The sequence below is a fragment of the Aedes albopictus genome, chromosome 1, assembly GCF_035046485.1.
Source record: "Aedes albopictus strain Foshan chromosome 1, AalbF5, whole genome shotgun sequence".
Taxonomy (NCBI): domain Eukaryota; kingdom Metazoa; phylum Arthropoda; class Insecta; order Diptera; family Culicidae; genus Aedes; species Aedes albopictus.
Genome location: NC_085136.1, coordinates 290,414,820 through 290,429,637, shown reverse-complemented (window position 1 = coordinate 290,429,637; position 14,818 = coordinate 290,414,820). Strand labels below are relative to the sequence as shown.

At 38.8% G+C, this 14,818-nt stretch overlaps 1 protein-coding gene and 1 long non-coding RNA gene across 2 annotated transcripts in view; both read right to left on the bottom strand.

The window, feature by feature from the left end:
• Nucleotides 1-10,383, bottom strand: part of LOC109623098 (cyclin-L2) — a 37,606-nt gene extending 27,223 nt beyond the window's left edge. Inside the window, exon 1 of the mRNA XM_062846984.1 lies at nucleotides 9,788-10,383. Within this exon, the coding sequence (XP_062702968.1) occupies nucleotides 9,788-10,099 (312 nt within the window). The 5' untranslated portion in view covers nucleotides 10,100-10,383. The remainder of the gene's footprint in view (nucleotides 1-9,787) is intronic.
• LOC134285695 (uncharacterized) lies at nucleotides 949-9,781 on the bottom strand. The gene is made up of 2 exons (XR_009996553.1): nucleotides 6,030-9,781; nucleotides 949-5,092 (listed from the first exon to the last, which is right to left on the bottom strand). It is a non-coding gene; the product is annotated as an uncharacterized LOC134285695 (long non-coding RNA).
• Nucleotides 10,384-14,818: the final 4,435 nt, after the last annotated feature.

The window sequence follows — 14,818 nt, the reverse complement described above, 5'->3', positions numbered from 1 at the left end:
TATGCAAATCCAATTATCCCAAAACCTGATCAGCTAGCTTTTTAAGGAATTCGTCTACTACCAAAGACCACAGTAAGGGCGATTGATAATACTCCGCCTTCAGGACAGCTCTTCATAAATGCATTTTTCCAAGCCTCTCGCTTCCAATGCCGAACGCTTTGTGCTGCAGGATGCATTATAGAATACTTCTTCAATATCGAGAAACGTAACCACGGAAATTTTCTTGGCTTGAAGCGATTACTCTATTTTATCGAAGACTACTTTATCAAGAAGACATGCACCTCTGCTGTTTTCCCATACTAACGGCATGCGACACCGACGATTCTATAACATTCCCCAGAAAACCATTCCCCAGAATACCAATCCCCAGAATTCCATTCCCCAGAAAACCATTTCCCAGAATGTACCATTCCCCAGAATGTACCATTTCCCAGAAATCCGTTCCCCAGAAATCCATTCCCCAGAATGCACCATTCCCCAGAAATCCATTCCCCAGAATGTATCATTCCCCAGAAAAGCTTAATATACTCTGCTTAAAAGTTTAATTCGATACACAAACAGTAAAATGTTGATCAAAATGATATGTTATACCCCGGACAGACATGTGATACGAGTATTATTCCTGTACAACGGTACGCAGTGTCAAGAAAATTCTAACTCATTTCAAGCGCAATTGTACAGTGATTCTTGTATCACATGTGTGTCATAAGTATTAAAGGCAAGGATTTTAACATTATAGTGTTATTACGAGCAAATATCTATTTCTTGTACGGTATATGAAACAATTTAAAGTAAAAATGTATACATACATACATATCCATAAAAATATTCTACAATAGTAAACGTTTGAATTACCATTGTACACAGTTGCATGTTGATCTTTAAACCTATCTTGAAAGTTCACAAACTGTTAGTTGCGTTGCTATAAAATGTTTTGTTTTTGACAGATTTGTGAAAATTGTGCAGCACTTGTTTTACGATGAATAACGTTTTAAAAGTGATGTGCAAAATTTACAGAGAAAACGCATATTCTTCTGATGTTGTTCAGTGTACAAGATACTTAAGACTCAACTGACCACGTTTTTCTTTGCAAACGGTTGGAGGGATCCATCCCAATGGCTGTTCCTAATTATTCGCTTCAAAGGCTCTTCATTCATGCGGTATGAGAAGGGCTTTCATCATTATTCCAATACTATGGAATGGAATAGAAAAAGTGAACATATAAGCAGTTTGAATGATAACAGAAGGGAAAAAGTATCATTGTTTTCCTTTTGGCATTCAAAAACCCAACAATGTTCCTTCTTTTTAAACAATATTCTTCTTAAAATTAAGGCAATTAGTAAAAAATTTTAAATTATAACTGCTTACATTTTCAACATAGATTCTCCCTTCTCTTCTACATAGGCTGTTCTTTCGAATTGCACTTTTCAGGAAATTATGGGCATTATTACAACCACCGGTGTTGCTGTTATATTTATTATTAATTTTTTTTTTCAAATTTCTAAACACCTGTGCTTGTGGTGCCGATTGTAACTAGCCTAAACATTGTAACTCGAAAGAACAGCCTATGTAGAAAAGAAGGGAAAATCTATGTTGAAAAAGTAAGCAGTTGTGATGCCGATAATTTCCTGAAAAGTGCAATTCGAAAGAACAGCCTATGCAGCAGAGAAGGAAAAGTCTATGTTGAAAATGAAAGCAGTTATAATTCCAATAATTGTACCAATTGCCTAAATTCTAAAAAAAAGCTTGTTTAAAAAAAGGAACAGTGTTGGGTTTTTGAATGCCGCAAGGAAAACAATGTCACCACAGACAAACAGACGTAACACTTCGAACATTTTTCGATTTAAATTTTAGTCTCGGAAATAGGTTCGCTTAATTCTAAAAGGACTGAATTTGGCCAATCATCAACTAGGTGGCAGTAGTGAGCAAACGTCAAACTCAAACAAAAACTATGCGAGCGCCGCGAATTGGCAGTTGGTCAACTCTCAAATTTTCAAATAAACCGTTAAATCGATGTACGATGGAAATTATCAGAGTGTTACGTTTCCTTCTTCGTTAAAAAAAATGTTTGAGTCGTTATAAGAATTGTTGGCATTACAACTGCTTATATGTTTATCAAAAATTTTCCCTTCTTTTGCATAGGCTGTTCTTTCCAGTTGCACTTTTCAAGAAATTATCGGCATTGCAACTGCTTACTTTTTTAACATTGATTCTCCCTTCTTTTTTGCATAGGCTGTTCTTTCGAATTGCACTTTTCGGGAAATTATGGGCATTGCAGCCTCCACCGGTGTTGAAATTGCTGTTATATTTATTTCATATTTTTTCTAAATTTCTAAACACCTGTGCTTGTGGTGCCGATAATGACCTGAATAGTGTAACTTGAAAGAATAGCCTATGCAGAAAAGAAGGAAAAAACTACGTAGAAAATGTAAAAAGTTCTGATGCCGATAATTTACTGAAAAGTACAATTCGAAAGAACAGCCTATGCAGAAAAGAAGGAAAAATGTATGTTGAAAAAGTAAGCAGTTGCGATGCCAATAATTATACCAATAGCCTAAATTGTAAAGGCAAATCATGCTGATTTCCGAAGTCTTTCTTGTCAAATAAGAATTTTTGGCAGGATGTTTCTTCCGGTGATTTTTTACGAATAAATATTTGATTTTTAGCTATTAATATAAACCATTCAGAATTAAAGCAATAGTTTTATTTTTTTCTGGAGAATGGTACATTCTGGGGAATAGAATTCTGGGGAATGGTACATTCTGGGGAATGGATTTCTGGGAAATGGTACATTCTGGGGAATGGGTTTCTGGGAAATGGTTTTCTGGGGAATGGTACATTCTGGGGAATGGAATTCTGGGGATTGGTTTTCTGGGGAATGGTTTTCTGGGGAATGTTATAGAATCACACCGACGGCATCGCCGCCTGTTGAGCTAAGGTGGTACCTCTGTATAAAAGTGTAAGAGTGTATTGGTGCGAGTATGAAGATTTACACACACTACCATAAATGCTTCCACCTTAATCCGTGGTGGCGCTGCTAACAGTGACTCCCGATTTTAAGCAGTGCTGCAAGTCTTCTTGATAAAGTGGTCTTCGATTTAATATACTAGCGACTAATGCGCTGTTATAAGGCAATCCATGACGACTTTTCGCGATGGGGGTGGCAGCCAAAAATGTAAACACGATGTGAGTAGAACTTACCAATGTTTCGTCAAGTGTCGTTGGTGCTTAACAAGTTCCTTTGTATTCAACTGTCACCCCGATCATCGAATGTCAAAAATACATGGTAAACAAAAAATATCAGCTGATCGCATCTGTCGCATGCCTTATTGTAGATTTACCTGCTTGATACGCAATATGAAATTTGCTAAGAACTGGTTGACTTGATATAGTCATCCAATATATTTTCCATAGTTTCCAATAGAACTGAGGAAGGCGTATCGGTCTGAAGGCTTTGAGAGTTGTTTTAACCATTTTGCCAGCTTTATTCGGAATAAAAACAACTCGAACCTTCCTCCATGCTAACCCAGAGTGACGCTAGCCTTGAACACTTCAGTTATAGGCGGACAAAGCACTTCTTTACCTTATTGGCTTTTGGTTCAACCGTATTTTTGCTGCTCTTGATTAGCTCCATAAGGTACCCGAAGGAAGCTAGATTTGATCCATTGTTTAAGTCCCCTGAGCGGGATACTGTCGGTATGTCGTTCACGGGCGTGACGTCTGCTTATACTGACTCAAAGTGTTGACGAAACGACAGCGTACGGTCTAACAGTACATCCAAGATGCGGATCGACTTACGAAGTAGAATTTCCTGTCCTTCAATTGTTATAGGTGGACCTTTTATGTTATGCCCGAATGGACAGATGTGACATCCAGGGGCGATTCCCTAACCTCAAATCTACCTGTTCAACGAATGTAAAATCTTGAATTTTCTTAACAAATTTGCTTGTAATTTGTAGAAAATAACGAGAACAGTCGTTTGAGTCCATTTTCAATTTGATCCAGATCCTGTATTCTCCGCAAATGCAAGTTTTAAAGTCGTTGAACAGGTAAAAAGTGAGGTTACGAGACGCCACTGGTGACATCTAACGTTTTTACTAGCCGAGAGCCGAGAGCCAATGTAAGATGCCCATTTTGCCACTCTTTTCACTGCAGCCTGAGCACGGATCTTTGTCATGGTAAGTGTGGGTCCGAAAACGACGATGACAATATCGTGATGTGGATATTGCCCTATATTGCATCAAATATTACGTTCATCGCAACGAGAAAGAGCGTCACTGCCAAGACAGACCCTTGTGGAACGGCAGTTTCTTCGGCGAAACGAAACGATTCAATTCAATTCAATATTTATTTCTACCTTAACGAATACAATGAGTTTTTAGGAGTTGAACATTGAGATTTGGGATTCCTTACAGCAATGACATAGAACAAGCACTTCTTTGATGAAAACTAACAAACGACTAGCAACAATTTTGACAAAAAAGGAAAAATTTCAGACAAAAAAACCTTTGAAATAGCGTAGGAAACATTATAGAAGAGAAAAGCTTAATTCTAATATCACATGTCTTTCATACGGCCAACTCTTGTAACAGAGGATTTAAAGATGTGGCGCAGCTCTGTTGGAATTTGGGAATGAGTCTCCGGAACCAGTCATCGATTAACTCCACTCCAGCAAGACGGTGGACATCTGTAGTTGGATGGAAGGTGCTCAGATCCAGAATCATTTTGAGCAAGCGGTTCTGCTTAACTTGTACTTTCTTCCGGTGAGCGTTGGCGCAGTCGTACCAAGCTGGAAACCCATACGAAACCGTAGGCCGAAAAACGGTTTTGTACAGCAGGATTTTGATGTTGGAATCCAAGCGAGAGCCCCTCTGACCAGCGGATACAACATTCTAGTGAGTTTGTCGCATTTTTTAAGGCAGTTGGTCACATGGCAGTCGAATTTCAGCTTCTGGTCCAGCGTTACACCTAGATAGTCGACATTTGGCGACCACGGAATGTCCACACCATTGCAAGAGACAAGACTCTGAGGTAGAAATCTAGGGCTTCTACGGCGGGTGAAGAAAATAGCTTGGGACTTCGCAGGATTAACCTTAGGGTAGGATGGGGCAAGATGGCCACCCGGGGCAAGATGAGCACCCCTCCGTTTTACTACTTTTATGATGAATTTTGCCCAAGCAACTTCATAATCCGTTAGAATAATGTTCGTCCTGTTTGTAAACCTGATAAAAGGTACTTCATAATGAACGAATTAAACAATATTGTCAAATACGTCGATAGCATGGAATTTTAGCATTTTCTTATAAGAAATCATCAGAATAAAATAAGGTTTTTATGTCAGAATCAAATTTTTACCATAATTCTAGTTATCAGCCATCATTACTAGCTTACTGCAAAGCATTTTAATTTACATTAGAAAATATTTTCTAAAAACAAACATTAAAATTTATTCAATTTTAGTTATTTACCTATAGTGGGGCAAGATGAGCCCCCCTGATGGTAATATAGAAAATATTTTGAAATTATTGTAATCCACTCAATAGTGCCGAACATAGGTTTCCGTAACCTCTGCAACTATTTGGTTGAATAAATTTCTAAAAATAAGCAACCTAATAATCGTTTATTGTTTTTCGGGTCATTTTGTATAAAGTATTATAAAACCGCATTTTTTTTTCAATAATCGAAAAAAATGATAATTTTAGAACGTGATACCATAGCTATACACAAGGTTCACTATATCAATCAGTGTATGACTAATTTATTGTTAAAATATTGGGATTTTATTGAAGTGCTCTTCTTGCCCCGTAGGGGTGCTCGTCTTGCCCCGTAGCATATTCGAACTGACCATAAAACATCTTTTTTGTTTAGTCAAATAAATCATCCTTATTGTGAATTTTTAACCCTCCCATGTTTATGGGTGATAGAAAACAAGATATAGAAGAGAACTACTGAGAGGTACTTTGAAAAATTGTGTTAACTTTCAATAAACTCAACGTGATCCTTAGGGTGCTCATTTTGCCCCGCCCTACCCTAACTTTCCATTTTCTTTGATACTCTTGGATAGAGTTCTGCGCTTCTTGGAGGGAATCGATGACAACTTCAGCGTCGCGATGAGAAGCCAAAAAACCAGTGTCATCTGCGAAGAAGTACCGTCAAGGCGCCATTCACCGTGGGGGCTCCATTCACCGTGTGCCTTCTAATATTTTTTCATTATTTCCATATTATGATTGAATGATATGACAATTTCCCTTCAATTTCACCAATATAACACTAATGTATTGTTACCATGTCAAAACGCTCATTAAAAACATTTAAAAGTATCATTTTGACATTAAAGTGTGTTTACATGAAGCGGGTTTCTGCTCGTTCACTGCATTCATGGTGAAAAAACGAAAACTGCGCTAAGGTGATTTAAGCGATAAACTAAATGTAGTAACGTTTTTATTCCACCAAGAAGCAATTAAATTCACATATCAGGTATGTATTTTGCATTACCGAAGTAAGTTTAACAAGAAAGTACGATTACTCGTACTTTTTAATTGAAACCACAAAGGCACGGTAAATGGGTACCCTAAAAATCAATGGTCTCCATTCACCGTGCCCCATATTGTCCCATATATCTAGAAAAAATCGAAAATTTGAAAATTCGTTTTTTCAATAAAATCTTGCAAGTTATTACTTGAAATGAATTTAAACGAAGAAAATTCCCTTGGCTGGGTTTTTTTGATCATTTTTAAACAAAGTAGAATAAAATTTTTCATACACGGTGAATGGGTCCCTACTACCACGGTGAATGGTGACCTACCACGGAATTAGGCGACCCTACTACCCTTTACTAATTGGACTATATCACCAAATTTTGTGAAAAATTTTCTACTTCTGTGGATATTGCTTTAATTTTAACCTATAATGAAGGCAATTAAAAGCGGCACCAACAATGTTTATAGGACTGGTGTCAAATGACAGCCCTTATTTGCCCCGAATCCTCTTAAATCCACGGTGAATGGTGCCTTGACGGTAGTATTGTATTCCGTTGACTTTCACTATGTCGGCCGAGAAAATGTTGTACAGAGTTGGGCTCAACACAGAACCTTGGGGAACTCCAAACGGGACGGGCTTTCGATCTGAAGTACATCCGTTCACAGAAACTTGGAACGTACGGTCCTTGAGAAAGCATTCAGTGTTTCCGATAACGACCCGGAAAAACCGTCTAGAAAGAAAGTTACAAACGAAATGCAGCTGCAGCGTATGTCCGCATATGCCCCAGTTTTATAGTTGCCTTAGAATGTCCATGTACAGTTGAACGCTTTAGGAATATCCAGTGGTGGTGCCCTTGGTCAGAAGCTTCCTGAAGAACATCGCCGAGTTCGACAAAGTATGTAGATGTTCCGAAACCTTGACGGAAAGCATGCTTTCGAGAGTCTAGAAGTTCGTTATCTTCTAAGTATTGTTTGATTCGACGGTTGACCATTATTTTCAAAATCTTTCCGGCACAACAGGTCATAGAGATTGAAAGGTGTTTGGATGGGTCACGAGTGGAGGTATTTGCCTAAGAAAAAGGCAACGCACGCATGACTCCTGATCAGAGATTTTTTTTATTGTCAGAGACACTATAAACGTGAATATTAATCCTACACTGAGAAATCCGAGACCGTATGCTGTAACGGATCAAAAATTCAACCGACTTACTCAAGCGGGTTAGATTGAACTAAAACGAAAACGTGTTACCTATCTGGTATCTGAAAGGCAAACATAGTTACCGGTTGCGTCAAAATGTCTGGACTTGCAGGAATTGTGATTGATTAATTTTTCTTAATTATAGAGACTTCCAGCCCTTGGCTCAGGAATTGTATTGTATTGCTTATTGGGCAGAAAATAGGAAAGAATGCAAATAGAATAGCCAATATGCATTCAAGATAAACGGAAGAATAATGGGCTGATTATATAGGAAGCAGACTTATTTATCTTTATCGATGGTAAGAGCAGTAGAAGAGGCATATTGGCTGAAATAGTTGTAGATAAAAATGAATGGAAGCCTAGAATCTAGAATATCTCGTTATCTATGGCGACAATCGAAGTGCCTCGATGATGGTTGAGACCTAAGACAGAAAATTGATTGATTTAGATATATTATAGAGACTTTCATCCCTTGGCTGGTTCGTTTATTTGAAAGACAGAAAAGATCCGTTCAAGAACAAAATACTTCTTCATCTTCTTTATGGCACGTCGTTCGCATTGGAACTTGGCCTTCCTCTCTTCAAGTTAGTGTTCTTAGAGCACTTCCACAGTAATTAATTGAGGAATTAGACGACGATCATTGCGTGTAGTTCAAGTATATCTTGGAAAAGCTCTCTTCCTCCTCTTGCGGTAACGTCATCACTGAGACAAATCCTGTTTCTTAGTTTAGTATTTTATGTACACTTCCACAGTTGTTAACTGAGAGTTTCCTCTGCCAAAGATTATTTTGTACATGATATGCAGTATGGCAGACACGAAGATACTCTATGCCCAAGGAAGTCAAAGAAAAAAAACATTACGAAAAAATCTTGGTCCTACAGGGAATCGAACGCGTCACCCACAGTATGACCCGCACTCTTTTTAGAATAAGTAATACATTTTAAACTTCGGTTTAAAATATCGTCATATACAGACTTACTTTAGTTCACTGTGCGTTAACTCAGTACCTTGCTTATTACCGAGTGCTATTCTAGTGATTTACATTAAATGCAAAGCAGAACAAAACTCTACTCCGATACGAAATAATACGCTGTACATTTCAGATGAAAAAAAGTTTTTCGGGATTTCCGTCTAGGTACCTTGATGAATCACCTCCTTATCTCCAAGACTTGAATGACCTTTTTACCGAACAATGTAAACAAAGTACAGTCAACTTTCGCTCGTTGCACTAAGCTCGTAGCCCAGTTAGTGAAAGACTTTCACTAGGTGGGCTGAGTTTTGAGCTGTCAAATAATCTTTAACAATAGAGATTCAGGGCTACCAACCTTGACAAATCGTGCTTCATGTCAAAAAGTGACGTTTGACTTCGTTTTAACTGGGCTATAGCCCACCTAACGGGCGCCCAGTTAAAACGTAGCCCACCTAAACGTAGCCCAACGACCGAAAGTTGACTGTACAGTCAACTTTCGCTCGTTGCACTAAGCTCGTAGCCCAGTTAGTGAAAGACTTTCACTAGGTGGGCTGAGTTTTGAGCTGTCAAATAATCTTTAACAATAGAGATTCAGGGCTACCAACCTTGACAAATCGTGCTTCATGTCAAAAAGTGACGTTTGACTTCGTTTTAACTGGGCTATAGCCCACCTAACGGGCGCCCAGTTAAAACGTAGCCCACCTAAACGTAGCCCAACGACCGAAAGTTGACTGTAGTCTGGTTCGCACATTGACGATTACGTGACTCAACCGTTGCTTTCCTAGTCCGCAACTTTCATTGAATAACGATACCTACGGAAAGACGGCAAAGCCATGGCAACATAGCCCCACTGTTTGGCCCCGTTTTTGTGTTTGTCATTGAATTTCGCCAAAACCATGAATATCAAGTCAGCGGTCTGCGAAATTTCCACAACCCCCCCAAATTCGGTACACAAGTACCGACCGTCACGACGTTGCACACACTCGCACAGCCTCACGCACACACATCGAAACACATTTTCGTCACTCAACACGTTATTCAAGATGGCGTCCGTCCATCCCGATCAACCTTCAACCCAAGGGGGAAAAAACGATTACAAACGGATCGAATTTTACCCCACATTCGCTAATTGATTCTCACCTGGGGCAGTTTTAGCAGGATTCCGGCAGTCTGGATGAGCTCGCAGCCCAGTATTCGTAGATCGATCTCCGTCTCCCGATCCAATCCATCCGCTTGCGAGGGCGTCAGTTCGAGCTTCGGCTCCGGGAGTAGACAATTTTCCAACGTTAGGACAATCTTCCCGTAGGAACGTTGCTGCTGCTGAGTCTGTGACCCAGCCGCCGCCGCGGACGCCGTGGTCTGTTGAGCTGCCTTGGCGGCGACGGAAGCGGTGACCGTTTCAGTCGTGGTCATTGTCACTGCTGGTGCTGGAGCCACTTTTGCACTGCTCATTTCCTACAGCGAACGCTCAGGGCAGTCACTTCCGCACACTTTTCTGTTGTGACGATTGCCACACTCTTCAAGAGCTTGCAGCTTTCGCGAAGACCGAAACACTATGCACGGCAGGCACAAATCATCAAATTAATCGAATAAAACTTCAAACTGATCAAAAAAACTTCACAAATTTTCCTCAACAAAAGGATTTTCACTCGCGCCCGATCGAAAGGAAAAATCCAAATTCGAACAACGCACAAACAACCTTCGCGACGAACGATGGCCCAGCAAAAGTGAAAACCACGAAGGAAAAAATTTTGACGTTTCGACTGAATGGCCACAGTTGATACCTAAAATGACAGCTGGCAAACGACGGTACAGTCGAGGCTCTACTTTTGGCACCCTGTACACGGAGAAACAAAAAAACTCAAAATTAGGTACATTTAAACTCAATTTTGAGTTCTTTTTCATCTCCCTTTTCATGCGCTCTTTCTATTGTTGTCAGAGAGTGAAGAGAGAAACACCCCAACTTTTGCAGTTCCGTGCGTCAAGCCAACACTGAGTTTCTAGCATAGTACTCAAATTTGAGTGAATACAACCTAGTCAAAATTTCGGTTGGGTGAAAAAAACTTAAAATTAGGTATTTTTTCACATGGAAGCAAGCGGGAACCGAGGCGGGAACAATCCAACAAAAACATCGATTCCATCAACTCAAAATTGGCTTGACGCACGCAACCCCGAAGTTGGGTGCCCGGATAAAAACTAACCATAGGGTGTATGGTGAAAACCATTCCTGCACCATACAGTGTACCAGCTACAATAAAGTGTATTGTAATGAAATGGTTCGCTATACTATACATTAACATTGGATTTTTATGTAACAATATATTATACTGTTTTTCTTACGTTTGAACCATTCACTTTTCCGAAACATTATTTTTCCGTGAATTTTTAATTATTTCTGGTGTTCGATTTGAATAGATCGTATGTTTGCTGTGATTCCTATGCAGATTCGACCACGTATGTGGCAACCCTAATCCCACCTAATGCATCTGACAGGAGCCAACATCTATCGTGTATCCACAATGGAATCCATTGTGGATACACAAATGTTTACATACTGATGTTGGATTCTTAAAAATGGCGGCCTGGCACCCTGGTGGATTCGACCTATTCATATCGAACGCCAGATTTATTCAGTTTAAGATTTTTTCCGTGCTTTGTTTTGTTGATGTTTGTGACTTTTTTGATGCAAAGGAAAGGAAAGAAAAAAAAGTGAATAAGTTGAAACATCAATTTAACCTTTTGGAATCGATTTTTTTCGCCGCTGTTGACGCAACGTCGCTGGTGTCGAACACGTTTGTTATGCTCGGTTTTATCGCCGGGGTCATATATGACCCCTCCGGCTCCAAAGGGTTAATGCCAATAACATGTTTAAATCAGTGGTAAACCAGATGTCCTAAGAACTGCAGGTCCAAGCAGGGGTCCAAGAGATATGGTGGGCTCGAGGGCGGGCTAGGTGTGTAGAGTCCGATGAGATAAATACGAATGCAATGTAGGCCAACCCGGAAAGATGCAGGTCAGATTACCGTAAATCAGTAGATGAGTTCAACACTTCAACACTATTCTTTCTGTATTTGCATTTAGGGGAGTTTTCTCCTCTTCTCTCATGTGAACTTGCCTTCGACCACAATCGAATCAAATGCGGTTGACAAACTTTATCTTTGACGTAGAGCCATCTTTAACATATGGACTGGACTGAACACTGAAATGACTTTTAATATAGGTTCGTCTGCGGGTTCGCTTTTTAACCTAACTTATATTTGAATCGAACTTGACAGTTATCTCATGAGTTGTTATGTATTTCAAACTTTAGTCAAACTGGTGCCTCAATATTGCAATAACGGTTAAGCACGCTGTAATGATACTTATGTACCTCGTCACCCACTTCATGCAACTACATTAGTGGTCTAATAACACTTAGCGCGCTCGGCATAGTTCCATCATACCGCTCAAAGTGTTGCCACAAATAATGCTTAGTTTGCGAAACCCGGTTATCTGGCTGGTGGGGAATGGGAGCCTAAGCTTCAACTGTTAATGCAATCAGAGACTACTCAGACTTAGACGTGGGCGATCCTATATATGAAGGGTTATCCAAAACGCTCTGGGAATTCCCAAAGCGCATTCTAATAAATCTCATAAGCCTAAGATGCCATTAACAGGAGGAAAATGGCAAGATAATATAACAATATATGGTTTATGTAATGTAAAACAATTCAACATAACAAAAGAGAACCATTCCAAAACCATTTGATTAAATGTATAACCAGTAGTGAAATTACAATTAAAAACAATTTCTTTACGGTACATTTTATTGTTTGAAACCATTCATGTACCATACAATGTACGGTATATTTAAACCCACGTATCAGTATTTTGAACAATTCATTAACAATAAAATGTATGGTTTTGCAAAAAAATATATACGAAGAAAAATATTTTTTTATATTGTTACGATACTTAACAACCTGTATAATATATTGTAAAAATCTTATTTACAATTCACGGTATGGTATCCTACATTACATCTTATTGTTTTTGTATTTTTATTTTTACAGTGGTGTCTATTGTAAAAATATGGTTCTAAATAGTACTGTTACAATATATCGTTCGGTTTTTCTACTGTATTTTTTATTCGGGTGGAAAGAACTTACTTTTGGGTAGTTTCGTCTCTCCGTGTAGGTATAAAAAACTAACTCGCCGAAAATTGTCTGTTGATTTCACAACAAAAGCCCAGTTTCGTGATTGAAAAAAATCTCTCAAGTAACTTCTTAAATAAATTTAATATTTCCATAAGGCCTAACTTATGCCACGTCCTTTAAAAAATCATAATAATTAGAATGGGGCACGTTCGGTGTAGTACTAGATTTGAAGTAATGAGCTGAATTTTAGTATGGTGAGAAGGTCAGTTATTTGTTTCTGCAATGAAATGGTACAAAAAGCGTGGGTATTATGATTCCTTGCCTAATTTGATGCTGTTTGAGCAAAACTTTGGATAACTATGTTGTTTATGTTGCAAGAAATGGAGAAAACAACAACATTGTTGCCCAAAGTTTTGCTCAAACAGCATCAAATTAGGCAAGGAATCATAATACCCACGCTTTTTGCACAATTTAATTGCAGAAACAAATAACTGACCTTCTCACCATACTGAAATTCAGCTCATTACTACAAATCTAGTACTTCACCGATCTGTTCTATTAATTTCATAAGGTCGCTTTATGACGCAGAATCGTGTCATATCTTGGCTGTTCTATATTGTCGTCCTTGTTGTCGTCGCGGTTGAAACCCGAAGTTTCTTCACATGCGATAATCGACTTTTCTCTAAATCCATACGTGAAACCTAACGACCTAACGTCGGACATAGTGCGCTGGATAGCGGACCTAGCCAGCGCACTATACCCGACGTATGTGAGACGCACGGTTTAGGAGGAAAATAGATTTTTGCGTGTCAAAAATTCCGATTTTCAACTGTAAGAACAATATTCTTATGTATTCTTATAGGAAAAATTCATCAGGTATTTTGATGAATTTCGTTAGTTATTTTTCGCTGTGAGTGACTGCCATTTGAATAGTCCATTTTACGAGTCGATTTTATGAATGAATTTTGACAGGAGGTAGCGTCCAATAACCCGTGAAAATCAATATCATCACCAACATTGTTGTCACTTCGTAAAATAGCTCATTGTAATTTCTTCGCAACTGCGTATTGAGATCAAAGAAAAACCAAGGGGCGATCAACTTCGTAAACGACTGCATCGTAAATACACACGTCGAAAAAATACTTCGAAAAATACATTTTAATACGTCAATACTTGAAAAATAATACACAAAAAATACTTCGATTAATACGGAATTCACTCTTGAATTCACTAAAAATACGAATAGGCCTTTATTTGATACACAATAATACAAAAATACAGGCCATACACCAACTGTCAAAACTGCAATAAATACAAAATACACTTTTTCTACACTCACGAAAATTGCCTCATACTTAAAAGCAAATATCCATGTGCCAAACCACATCCAAAGCACAGACAAACAGACGTAACACTTGCGAAATTTCTATCGGCCACGCTTTTAACGATCAATTTAAATTTTCATAGTTGTGGCTTGCACAACCAGAGGCGCGCGCATCGTTGTTCTATGCGTTTGACGTTTCACACTAGCGCCTGCTGTTGACGATATTGCACAACACAGTGATTCGTGCAACTTTTCCACCAGGTGATGGTAGTGTGAACTGGGCGATGGATTTCCATGAAATTCGTTCAAGGTGTTACGTCTGTTTGTCTGTGTCCAAAGTATATGCAACCAATACCCGATTACGCAGGCAAATTAGCGCATGAATAGTATGTGCTCTAAATTGTATGAGTCGCTGCTCAAAAGTATTGTGGATTTAAAAGAAAACCGAAGAATGAGCATCGCTCAAACTTCACTGCATTACTAGCGAACTTAAGGTGAGATGAGACGGAGTCACCATAGTACTCAAAAACATTTTTCCGTTGTGAAAACAAACACCAATTTAACACAAAACTCCGGACTTGCTATCTTATTGTACCCGTGCGTTTACTGTTTTTAGTAAATAAACACTTTCCGGTTTGCGTTTTTGTAAAAGAAGCAAAAAAAATACCGAAATAATTTTGTCCTATTAACAGCGACTAGCGAACCGTTTCA